The 13,496-nt window shown below is 41.2% G+C and overlaps 1 protein-coding gene across 6 annotated transcripts in view; it reads right to left on the minus strand.

Moving 5' to 3' along the window:
• The window catches only part of RIN2 (Ras and Rab interactor 2), an 83,320-nt gene that overhangs the window by 29,337 nt on the left and 40,487 nt on the right, over positions 1–13,496 (minus strand). For 5 of the 6 annotated variants that reach the window (XM_052783848.1, XM_052783847.1, XM_052783845.1 and 2 more), the window contains exons 3-4: positions 8,644–8,738; positions 245–437 (exon numbers count right to left, since the gene is read on the minus strand). In XM_052783848.1, coding sequence (XP_052639808.1) covers positions 245–437; positions 8,644–8,738 — 288 coding nt within the window. The remainder of the gene's footprint in view (positions 1–244; positions 438–8,643; positions 8,739–13,496) is intronic. The other variant, XM_052783850.1, reaches the window with a different exon arrangement.

The following is a 13,496-nucleotide window of genomic DNA, read 5'->3' on the forward strand; positions in this document are numbered from 1 at the left end:
AACCAGTCCCCCAACGTATCAGCTCAGGTAACGGGTCACACTCCAACTGGTCCAGCTGCCAAGTGTTCAGGAAGCCCTTGCTTGGATATCCAAAGCACAAAAGAAATGGGGGTGGAATGTTGGTTGGGTTGGGTTTTTGTTTGTTTGGGGTTTTTTTGTGGTTTTTTTTTGTTTGTTTGGTTTTGGTTTTTGTTTGTTTTTTTTTTTAAACTTGCATCAAATAAATTGAAATGTAACTTCTTACCCCAGGAGGCTGGGCCTGCAGAATTTCCCTGGCTTCAGCATCATTCAGACCAAGCTGCAGCCACACAGGGTGAGTATGGAGGAGCTTGTCCAATATGCTTAGCTTGTTGGATAGGCTGTCATATCCAGAGTCCCGGGGGCAGCTTTTTACATCATTTTTCTCAGGAGAGACATTATCCATGTCCTTTACTAGACTGTGAAAAATTAAAAAAAAAATTAAATTAGACATGCTAACCTCCTATAAACAATCACTCAGTTCAGCAGAGTTATCACAAAGCTAATGGTGCTGCTGACACCCTGGACTGGTATTTCTCCCACTGAGAATTCATATAATTAATAGACACAAAAATTCTCTTATCCATAAAATTTCTTTCTTTCACTTATCCTCAACTTAACAGCTAGCTTTAAGATAAGCCTTAGCATTCTTCTAGCTTGTTGAAATTCAGCAGTCTCTTCAGATACAGGTGTATATGCATATGTGATCAATTGAACATTTCACCTCCTTTCTTTATGTTCACATTTGGAAAAGCTTCTCTTCAAAGGTACTTACACAATTCAGAAATTTTTATTCCCAAATAGATTGCAAAAGCTGCAACTTACAGAAATCTTCCTCTGTCCTGCCTGCCAGAAAAATCTGTTCAATATTCTGACAACGGAGCAACTCACTACCTGTTGGTGATCACTGCACCAAACACAAGCACTTTCTCTGTTTGCTTGTGGATTATTTTCACAACAGAAACCCACAAACTAGCATCACTTCATCTTATCCCCAGACTACCGTCTCTGCTCCACCAGCCCAGTCATCTTCACAGCTGCGTATCCATCTTCATTCCCCTCTATTAATGCGTGGTCAGAGACCTCAGTCAGGAGAAAGGGAAAGGACAAGGACAAAAAAGTTAAATGCCCTAAATAACCCTCCCTAAGGCACAGCTTCACTAAGAAATCATCCTAAGTGGTGGTAATTTTTTTATGGGCCATGCTCTAAATTCTCTAAATATTTACATTTTTGCCATTTTATTATGAAAGGTCCTTACCTCACATTTTAGTACTACACTTCCCAGGATCAGAAGCAAGTAAGGAATTGCATATTTATGCTCTTAATTCCTTTGGCTCTGGATGGACTCCTATGTGAGGAATAAAGGCTAAACTAAGTGTGAATGTGGCAAACTAGTATAAGGTTAAAATTTACTTGGGGCAGAGCAGCTAAAGTTACTGCTAAACTCAGTAATGAAGTACAGTTCTTGGAGGCTATAGATACTTGTTATGCATTAAAAATCCAAATAAATGGAACACTTTGAGAACTCCTTTTGTTATGCAAAGCTTTGCCATCATTCATATAATACAGAACACCCAGTACAATTGCACATGTGTTGGTGGTTCAAATTCCTCATCTTTGAGCTAGAAGTACATCCTGTGATTCTTCCAGTGCTAGGAATCACTACAGAACAGCTACTCTGGTAACAGCTTCCTGATGACAATATTTGAGCATAGACCAAAAATGCCCTGCAAGCTCAAGATCTGACCCGCTAAGACATCAGGCACAGAGGTTGTGTTCTCCCTACAGACCTTTTCTGATGGCAGAAGAGGCCCTGAGCAGCAGAGGGCAACGCAGCTGCATTTCCCCACTGCAAACTGTCTCACAGCTCTTCTCAACTTCGTCTTTTGGACAGGCAGTAAACATCATTAGCAGCGTTTACCACCTTCATTTTGCCCGTTACTGTACCCAGAGCAAGTGGGTAGAGACTTCACAAGCACAGGAGCACTGAATGCTTAAAACCAAACACAAAAATCTGCTTTCCCCCCCCAATAACCCTACCCCAAAACAAACCCCACCAACCAAACAACAAAAACCCCAACCAACCAAACTGCTTTTTTTCTAGCTTTGGTCAGCTACTTGCAGCATCTCTGGACAGGGCTAGAAAGGAAAGTAAACGGGATAGAGAACTTTCACTGCATGATCAGATAAGAACAGGCACAATCACTCAAACTTTTCACTACTTTGATCAGTTATCACTACCAGATCACCTGTGTGCCTCTCCCTTCCTTTTTGTCCTCTTTCTCAGTTTGCTTATTTATGATGTGATGCCTTTTAGATTTGCAAGGCATCTAAAATGCAGATGATCTTCCCTCCCCGAGTGTCAAAAGCTGTTAGTAACTGCCAGTATGCCTTCAAGGGGCCCAAAATACACAGAAACATGTTGTGTTCAGAAGGGAAGTAGTGTTTACATCAGTTATGACAGGGCTCTGAAAATGCCACAATAGGAATCCTGGGTTCCCCTTTCAACCATGGTCCCAGCAGAACCTAGCGTTGTAATGTATGAATCTCCACAAAAGTCAAATCATGAATCACAAAAGTGTTTTCATGAGCTGTACCTCCAGTAAGTATTGCTCAGAAACTTTCCACTCACCTTCAGAGCCAGTTAGCAATGTTACAAATCAAAGATAGCTGTGGCAAAGTGCAAGTTATATACCAACACTGGCTGCAGGCTTAACAAGATATAACTTATTTTCATTCCTCGGTCAAGAGGTGGAAACTAAACATGTTGCAGAGGGAACATGTCTGCAAGGGAAAAATTTTTTGCCTACAGTCTGTTCCTGAAGGACTGCAGCCCATGGAATGGACCTACACTGAAGCAGTTCGTGAAGAACTGCAGCCTGTGGGAAGGACCCACATTGGGGAAGTCGTGGAGGACTGTCTCCCATGGGAGGGACCCCACGCTGGAGCAGGGGAAGAGTGAGGAGTCCTCCCCCTGAGGAGGAAGGAGCAGCAGAGACAACGTGTGACAAACTGACCCCAACGCCCATTCCCCTGTCCCCCTGCACCACTGGGGGAGGGAGGAGGTGGAGAAAATGGGGAGTGAAGTTGAGCCTGGGAAAAAGGAAGGGGTGGAGGGAAGGTGTTTAAAGATTTTGGGTTTACTTCTCATTATCCTGTTTTTATTTGATTGGTAGTAAATTAAACTGATGTTGTTTTTTCCCCAAGGTGAGTCTGTTTTTTGCCCATGACTGTAACTGGTGAGTGATCCTTCCCTGTCCTTGTCTCTACCCATGAGCTTTTCTTTCTGTTTTATGCTCCCCATCCCACTGGGGGAGGCAACGAACAAGTAGCCTCCTGGTGCTTTGTTGCTGGCTGGGCTGAAACCACAACAACCCCGATGCACCTCAGCTAGATCAGTACTAGTATGTTACTGCAATCTGCAGGCAGGTAAACTAGGAACAAACAACACTTCAAAAAATTATTTCCTATTCAAATAATAAAGAAAGAGACAGAGAGAACTATCAGACCTGGTGAACTCTGGCAAGAGCATAGTTTGGAAAAATCATATCTGGCAAACCACATACAACCTATGAGAAGCCAGTTCCCAAGGTCCAGGAGGTAAACGCAGTTAAAAGTCCATTAGTCTGTTTTGACAGCCTATTTGCAATGGTCTAGCACTACTGAGCATCATAGTCTGAGTTTGTTTTTCATTCTTAAAATTATTTTGATTAATGATGTGGGCACTAAACACACAGTCAAACTCTGACACATGGGAGTTCTTGAAATTTGTCACATCTTAAAGTTAGACTGTAAAATTATTTGAGACTGGGATGTGTGTGTAACTTCTTTGGAAACAACCGCATGGAAAGAAGGACCATTTGAATTCCTCATGATCACCTGATTAATTCAAGTGTACAGAATAAGAAGTTGCTGTAACCTAAACACTAGCAAAATATGCTATATATTATGCAACAATTAAATTTCTCTCCTGGTTTTACTTTTAGGTTTTCAGGGGGGTTTGTTTGGGTTTTTTTTTTTTGTTTGGGTGGGGGTTTTTTTGTTGTTGTTTGGGGTTTTTGTTTTGTTTTGGTTTTTTACAGTGATTCCCAATAAAAGACAATCTGACTAGCTCACATTAAACTCAAAATCAAGACACAAATCAACCTCCATGGATGGTCTACTTTAATGCAGGGGCACTACACTGGTTCCTCTACAGTGGGAGAGGAGTTTCAATGCAACTCACAATGAATTAAAGAAAATACACGATTCACGCAAGTTTCCTTAGATTTTAGAAAACCCATAAGCACGTGGGAAGTAAATAGAGGTAACTGCCAAGACAAACAATGCTGTGCTGCATCCTGATTAGACTTAGCTCACAGTAAAGAGGACAAGGAACAGGTTGAAGCCTGTAACCAGGATCATCCTCTCCCTTATACCCACGGGGCTATAACATACACCTCGATCCTGTATCTACAAAGCAAATGCTCCTGCCCTCCTGCTCGCTACTGCAATTTTCTTTTGGTCTCAAATCCTACCTATGCCTCTTGCTCTAACCTTGTAAAACCTAAACTTCTAACATTTCTCCCTTTTTTTTTGGTGGGACTTTGGATAATGAGCCAATCTGCTCTCTGAAACTATTGCCAGTCTCCCCAACCTCCTGCACTGACAAACACTGGCTTGAGGAATGGACTTTTCTCTCTTTGGGATTACGGACACAGCAAAGGTGCATCCAGCTTTCGTGCACATCTTCTCAAGATGACCAATGCTGTTACATGGGTTTGCTGTGTCGAATTAAACTAAGCCAGCTGCTGTACGATTTACACACACACCTCCCTCTGTAGAGGAGCTTACCCACCCTTCTGAGGGCATGAGAGGAGTTGTAGGATGGACCATCAGGATTTGAGGGATTCAGTCTGCTCCCACACTATGGAGAAGACTGGTTATCAGCCCAAATGAAAGACCAACCCTGGGTTTAGCCTATCATCCCCCATGCACTCACTAGCCAGGAGGAGGGTCATAGTGAGAGATGAGGTTTGATAGTATAATGAAGATAAGGACTCTAACTTGCACTTGAATGCATCCACATTTCCTCACTCCATTTTTTGCCTGGATTGGCCTCTGTTTTTAGGGTACTTGCACACCAGGATCATGTTACCCAGGGGGAAGGAGAGAGAGAGAGAACAGGTCTGCTCTTTGCCCATGGCAGTAGGATGCTCAGCATCTCCCCAGTAATGCAACTTAGCAAGCCTTGCTGCCAACTCTTTGCCATGGTGCAAAGGTTTGCAAAGCACAGTTCTGTGTCTAGATTCATCGTTCTCCCACTCCATTGTTACTCAGCAGAGAGGAATATTCCTTGTTTCTTCCGCAGTCACAAGGACAATTAGAACAGCAACAAGCAGGTAAAGTGAATCTTTCTAAAATTTCAGATGAGCGTGAACCTTGGTCCAGTCCCACCAAAGGCTCCCCCCAGTTAACCCAGTTTGATTCCCCACTGCAAAAGTGCCTGGATTTCTGTAAATCCTGCAATCTAGCAGGCCTTAATCGCACAAGCCTAGCCTATCAAGCATCAGCTGGGAGAGGGCATAAAGCCTCTACTGAGCATTATCTCCATTCCTCAGCAGCTGGTCTGTCATTTTCTTCTCCATCCCATTACAGCTGAAGGGACAGGACAAAGCTGCTGGGGAAAAGGTTGCTGGATACTTGCCTACCTGTCAACAGTAACAGAAGCAATTCACCATGCAAGACACAGATGACAACGCTACTTAATAACTACTGTGGAAAAATGCAGAAGACACAGGTGTGAGGGCTGCTCAGTGCAAAACATATGGGAGGGAGCAAAGTTCTGCCCTTGTTTCTGTCATGGTGACTAACAGAGCAGGAAGGGAATACACTGTAGCAGCTGCCACCACCAGCAAAGCATCCCTGAATCTTTCACAGGCACCAAATGTTCCAGGAAGACTGGGGCTTTACAGCCTTCCCTACAGAGGGACAGCAGTGAGTTTTTTCCCCCTCACCGTCACTGACAAAGACAACAGACATGCAGGGGTCCTAGGGCCCTCAAGGGAGTCCAAGTACCTCCTAAAAGACCACCTGGATGCCACCAGCCACATCACATGTGCTCCCCCACCCTACGTGGACTTGGGCTGCCACTGCATGCAGAAGCTCTCCAGTTACCCTTTCAAAGGTCACCAGTACAGTGCAGGTCAGAAATGTATCCCATTTATGCCCTTTTCTGACAACTCCATTCATTTGCATTACTGAGATATATGCCTGTGCTGGGAAAAAGTCCGGGCATCAAACACCATGGAATACTGAAACAGATGGCATGAGCATCCCACTTAAAACACATTTTTACAAGCCTCTTTTTTGCCTGGCTTTTACATGCTTACAAGCCAAAGTTGTAGGCCCAGTTATTTGAATCATTCTCAATATTACTTGGGCCATAGATGTAAAAAGGGGAGACAAGTCCAAAATATAACTGGGGGAGGAGCATAAATCTGAAAGTCACCACACAACCACAAAACCACACACCACACCACTAAAGTTGCAGACACACTATTTCATACACTTATTTTTCTGAATACAGTTGAGAGCTCTTGCAACCACTGCCTTTCTAAAACTGTTCTGGGAGATGTGGATATATGCTAAGGTGAAAAATGAGCAAGGCAAATAGACATTCCTTTTAGCTCAAATTTCTCTAGATGCAAATTCAAATGCCACATCATGATACCAACTTCTGAAGAGCAGAACACACAATAATAAAAGCAACCTACATTAATTATGAAGTTTTAAATTAACTACAAAGAAATAAAGCTATGATAGTAAAGACATCTTTGTAGGGAGTCTAGTTTAAATAAGAACTCTGGAAAACCTTAGCTGAAATTACTGTAATCTTGCTCTGTAGTTCTATATAAACAAAAGATATCAGTGCACAACTAATTATATAATTTATACCAACTTTGATACTTCTTCCTTACATAGAAGCACACAGTTTAGATTTATGTAGTCATACAAAAATTGGCCTTAATTCATTTATTCAGATTTCATATTTTACATTTATCATCTTAAAAGTGACAGAAAAGAATGAATTTCTTTTTTATTGGATGGCTATTATTTCAATATGAAATTGAATTCAGTTATATAGTCATGGAAAGTGCATAATTCACTTTATGTTAGCTTTATTTATATATTCTAATCAAAATATATTTTGCACTCAAAATTAACAAAAACAGTTAAAAAAATTCATTTAAAAAAGTCAGTACAAAAAAATCCCCATGGTCAGTAAAATGGGGAGATTTAATTGACTGTTTCCAGCTAAGTGTTTCTACCAGGATTTTAGAACCAATAGATCTTAAGTCTTTCATGCATATGGTGTATTCAAAGATACAAGAAGCCTCTTCTTAACTGAAAATTAGCTAATAATTGTTGAAATTAATTAGCTGAATCCACCAAAATGGAGAAAGTAGCCTTCCCACCCCTGTAAAAGAACTGTGCCTTCAAAAGCTTTAAAACTTGAATAATGCATGACCAGGGGCATAGCCAAGGACTTTAATTAGTTCAGCTGTCTCATGTTCTTTACCACTTGGGCAACAAAGGTGCTGCTCAATGTTTTATTTAAATAATTTAAATACATATTGTAGTAAGTTTTAGCACATTTCAAAAGTATTTATAGAAAGAAAAAAAAAAGCTAAAAAACATGGATGCAATTCTAAATAACAATTTATCATCCACTTCATTAACTCACTGCCTTGAAGAACAAAACCTACCAGCTCCAGAGCTGGCCCAGACTGTGCAGTCAGATAAAACAGAACACCTGCATTGGTTGCTTTCCTCTTGCAACAAATATTTCAACAATAAGTATAAAAATGTGTTCTCTTGTTAACACAATGATTAAAATATTGAATATCCTCCAGATGTCAATTTAACAGACATCACCAATCAAGCACAACAGCCATAGCAAAGCCAAAATGCTGGGGTCCCACTATGCCCACTTAAAGGTACAACTTTAACATTACAAATTTCCACAGCCCACACCTACATGGCATGATCTATTTTAAAAAGCCAGAACTTTTATCTGCACTGTAATATGCATCTCAAATAATTTTAAGTTAAGGAAATGCCCCCATCTACTTAATTTTTTTACTTTTTTTTTTAATGTGCAAGATACTCACATATAAATGAACTTAAACACATAACCCGCATAAGTATCAGCTCCCAACAGTCAATATTTTACTTCCTAAAATAAGTCATGTTATTGTATGTTGAATCTTCACAGAGCCACTTGAAGCAGCGGACATTTTTAGTCTTTACAGCCTGAAAGCAAAGCTCATTGCCATAGACAATGGGAATAACATTAGTAGTTTCCTGCTTTAGACATTCATCAGTACCCAAGATTTGTAACAAGGAAGGAGAAGTTCAGTTGCTTTTAGAAGATATTAAGGCACATACACAGAACAACTGAATCTCTGGGCACTCCTCCTGCACAAAAACAAATTCCTTGGATCAAGAGCAAGACAATCTACACCCCCTATGTTGCTAGGACGAAAAGTGCTAGGACATAAGTCACCCAAGAAGAGAGCACAATGAAAATATTCCTGTCATGGTACACCTCCAGGAACTATGAAAATAAACATTTTAATCACCTTCGCAAATCAGCAGATTCATCTTCCACTGTGAGATCCGTCTGTACCATCTCCTGTTTCAGTTCTCCGATTTCTGAGGCAATTGTGTCAATGAGCTAGAAAGGGACAAAAATAGTATGACGTCAAGTGAGTGGAAGAGGCGTGGAAAAGAAGCCCGGGCAAGTTTAGTCACCAGAGATCACAAACTTTTTTTTTTTTTTTTAAATCGCATCCTATTTGGACTTCCCCTTGCAAAGGAAAATGTAAGGGTTGGGGCCACCTATAATCATTCTTGGAGGAAGAATAATTCCTGTTTTATGCCAGTACAAAACCTTCCAGGTTGGCCAGCTTTTTTATTTGAATATATTAAACCTGCAGCCTCAACATATTATACAGCAGCTTAAAAGAACTAAATTATTTGATCGTTTGTAGCATTTCCTTTCTCAAATAAAAAGAAAAAGATATAATTAGAAGAGTTCCGTCTGCAAGAGTTATTTCAGAAGGGACACTAAGCCAGCATTACGACATTGTGGTAGATGAAAAGTAACAAAGCAAGAAGGAAATGGGTGGCTGCTTTTCACATTAGGTCCTGGACTGCACTCGAACAGAACAACTCAATTAAAAGAGAACTGCCTTGTAACACTTCAGCTCAGGTGGAACACAATCCTAATTTTGGACACAAGGACAAGAACTCATTTTAAAGCAGGCAAGACTAGCACTAGGGCTGTATCCTGAGAAATACAGCATTTGCTAGCCAGATGTCTGGGAAATGTTTTGTTGAGCAGAAACCAACTATGAAGTTTGCAAAGCACGCTGTCTTGGACATTCTTTGCAGCAACTGCATCAAGTTTGCTTGATACACTGCACCATGACAGTATATAAACCCTGGCAGTATTCCCTCTCTCCTACCTGTAGTGAAACCTAATGAAAAGGCTTGCAGTGATGCCACCTTCTCTACCACCACTCCCACACCTCAGAACAAACAAACAATAACCCTGGCAGACGAAGTAAAAACAGCTTTCCAGTCCAAGTTAGAACAGTCTTCATAGTCACCCACAAGACACAACCCTGAGTCCCACTAGTGTTAGGTAGCTCAGTACAGCAGCATTTTCAAAGAATTGCAGGCAACATTCTCCTATACTGTTTTATTGGAAGTTTTCCTCTACCTCAAAAATTCACACCCTCCTTTGCTGTGCAGCATTATTCCAATCAATTCAAAAGAAGTTTCAGTTTCTGCTTACAACAGGCCAACACCATTAAATATACCTTAAGTGAGAATAAATTACCATCTACTACATCCACACCATAGGTTTCTTTCTGTCAAGATCAGAGCTCCCAGCCATACTGTACCACTGGCATCACAGTTTACAAAGATGTTCCACCTGCTGACTCTCAAATACCCCCTGAGTCACTGTGGCAAGATGTGAGCAATGCCTTCCTGACCATGACAAAGAGCAGCAGGAGGAACCCACGTCATCCTGACGGAGCAGCCTTGCACCTCACTGCGGCACTCAGCACGCCCATGAAACAGCACCTCCTAGGCACGGGTAAATTCATTCCTCTTTCTGCATAAGGGATGAATCCAGCCCCCACATTGGCTTTACACCGTGAAAAATACACATACCACTGCTGTCAGATGAGCCTCACTAGAAAGCCATTGCATCATCATGCACATCTGACAGTGGTTATGGGCAGCAGCATCGCCTTAGAGGGAAGCTTTGACCTGGATGCTCAGAGAGCAGTACCTGGCTCTAGCCAGTACACGGCTGACTGCATCTTGCAGATCACACCGCATTGTTTTTTCTCTTTTAAAGCCTCTACCGCCTTAGCATCATCATCCTTAATATATTTATTCTTGCAATCCTCTGAAATGCAATACAGCTGCAATTCTCACTGTCCTGATGGAGGGAGAGTTTCACACTATGTTGTGCTGCCCCCAAATAGGGAGGTTCCAATTCTTCCCTTGGGCTGGCTTGGCTGTTCATCTAGCCCTGTTAGCTGCTTCAGCTTGCTCAAAGGTTGGAAGACTTTTTCACCTTGTATTTTTGTTAGTTTTCTGCTGGCTTAATGACCTGAATCTAATCTCAGAGGGGGCCAGACAAGCTCCAGAGCAGACACCAAGAAACGGAGGACAGCACCAGGCTAGTAGTAGTTTGCCCCTTTCAGCCAGTCACTAGATCTCATCAGCCCCAATGTGAAATCATGCTCTGTTGCTCAGCCACCCTAGCAAATAGCCCAGGTTTTGGGCTGTTTTGTGCTGACCTTGGAACACAGAACCTACACCCCAGTTTAGGTACCCCAAACTAGCCAATAATTGAATCAGCCACCCAAAACTGCAATCTGACCAGGACACCTCTGGAATTCAGACCACCCAGGTCTTCCAGCCATCTACTTGGTAGCAGGAAACATGCTTTTGGGCTGATACATCCTAATGGAAAAAAAAAAACCCAAACCCAACTATCCGCAGGGAATAAAAAGCTGCACACCCCTACCATGCACTGTATTCAGAGTGGGTGTGTGCACGTGACAGTCTAAGAAACAACTCCCAGGATATTTAAATAAAATATTTTCTGTTTAAAGTAACACCTGAAATTATGACAAGCCATGCCAAGATTTCGAGTCAACCATTAAACAAATGAAATTTAAATAAACTTTTTAATCATGTGGATTGCTGTTCAAGTTTTAAAGAAGAAAGCAATTGATCTATGGAAATTCTTTGGCTACAAACCCAAACTGCAGCTGATAGACTTAGCCAATTTTTTTAACAGCAATCCTTCTGCACAGTAATCCTTCTGTACCTGTAGAGAGAGAGGTATTCACTAATTCAGTTCAACAGTCAATGAATTCAAAACAGAGAAGCTGACTACAAGCGTAAAAAGACAGGAAAATTGCATTTCTTTTCCAAGCTTTGGCTAAGCAGTAGAAGTGGAAGGATCAATTCTCTTAGGCCTAAATCTCTGATAAGCAATCCATTACAGTCTCTAGCTACAATAATCACTCTTAAAACTATTCAACCAGTTTCAAACATGAATGTGCCCTCTTAAAGTTAGTGTTAAATAACTAACGACATTCTAAAATTCTGACACAATGGATTTCTTGTTATTTGTATCAAGATATACAAAACACAAGTCAAAAAACCCTAATAAATATATGTTTGAAAAGAAATACACAATTTGCCATTTTTAAATACAGGGTGTGACACCAGAGCACACCTTTGGTGAACAAAATCCATTCCAGGTTTAATTACAGCCTATCAATTACTTAAATTAGGATTTCCTCTTCCTGGATTAAAATCACATTTCATAACTGACGGCACTTCACAGTGGAGAACACAGCCAAGAGCTTGCTTTATTAAAGAGAAGAAGTTCCAGTGTCAAACAGAAGAAAAAAATACTCACTTTTAAGTACCTGCTAAATTTCCCCAGTCTTAGGTTTGCTAAGTGCAGTGAGGTAGTCAACCAACCATACAAGTTGTTACTGCTAAATAAGATATAACCCTGCTGATGCAAGTCTTACTATGTCTCTGCAGCTTTTGTAGCCTTCTTATCCCTTCTGCTTCTGCTGAAGCTTTTCATTTCAGTTCCTTAAAACAGCTTGTAATTGCTCAGCACAATCTTCTGTTTGCTTTTTTTACTCCTTTATCATTCACACCTTTACCTACATATCTTGGCATACATCTCAGCGCTTCCCTGCCCTATATTTTCTGTCCTCCATTCAGGAGCAACATGTTTCAACTTAGCCCCTTTTTCAAGTACGCAAACATAAGACTTGCAAATTGTAATTGACTTTAGTGCCAGGATATTGAATTTTTAGATTAAGTAGATGGACTTAAATTAAGGCAATATCCTTCTCTTCCCAGCTACACTGGGCACTAGTTTCCACCTTCCATATTAGCCACCAAACAGTAGGTTTCTCAAATTAAATCCTCCCAGTCTCTCTGGCAGCTGAATGAGTAAAGTGGAATTCATTCTCTGTTTACTGTGAAGTTTCTAGTATTTTCAGATCTCCTAACCTCCCAACTGCTGCAATAAGGTAGTGTGCAGCCCTTCATTGCTGCAGCAACTCTCTGCCAATGTTAAAACCTTTCCAAAGTTGCACCTGAATGCAACTGAGAGTTGAATTATTATTTGAACTGAACAGATTACAGCCTTTTCTCTCTTCCCACCAGATAGCCACAAAGGCTCTAACATTGTCTGTGGAGTCATGAATGCAGCTACATTCAGGAACAGAACCACCTTACGTGCTTCATCCTGCAGTAACAGCTAAAACATTAACTTTTCTAACGGATGAAGCAAGGCTCAGTTTTTAGTTTTAAATCACAGTATTTCCTGAAGATGCTCCCTATTCACTGTGAGAATGTTAAGTTTTTCAAGCACCAAGTAGTCACGAATATGAGCAATTTAGCCAGCTGTAAGTATATTAGGGCTTCCTGTCATGGAACCATCTCAGAAGGAAGGCACCACTAGTCGGCTACCAGCACACAACATGAGTCAGCACCTGGAGTCTCATTATAGATGGCAACTGATTCACAATGATCTGCAACTATATCTGACCATTTAAAATAGGAACTCGTGATGGAAATCATTACCTGAAGTTCAACATATTGTTAAACACTATTCAAGGATTTAATCTGTTAACGAAACAGACCTACTGTAGGCAAGAGCTCTGCCATATGCAATATTGAATAAGGTCAGCAGAGCAGCCTTTTCATTGAATTAACAATGTAACTCTACACCAGTGCTACATGTGCGGGTCACCCTGTCTGATCCCCCGCTGCAGGGCGATCACAAAGGGCCCAGGGAGAGCATAAAACCAGATTAATCACCCCACCCCCAGCTCCTTCCACTGCATGGAGCATGGTAAAACCTAAGGCC

This window comes from Harpia harpyja, chromosome 4 (assembly GCF_026419915.1).
Source record: "Harpia harpyja isolate bHarHar1 chromosome 4, bHarHar1 primary haplotype, whole genome shotgun sequence".
NCBI lineage: Eukaryota > Metazoa > Chordata > Aves > Accipitriformes > Accipitridae > Harpia > Harpia harpyja.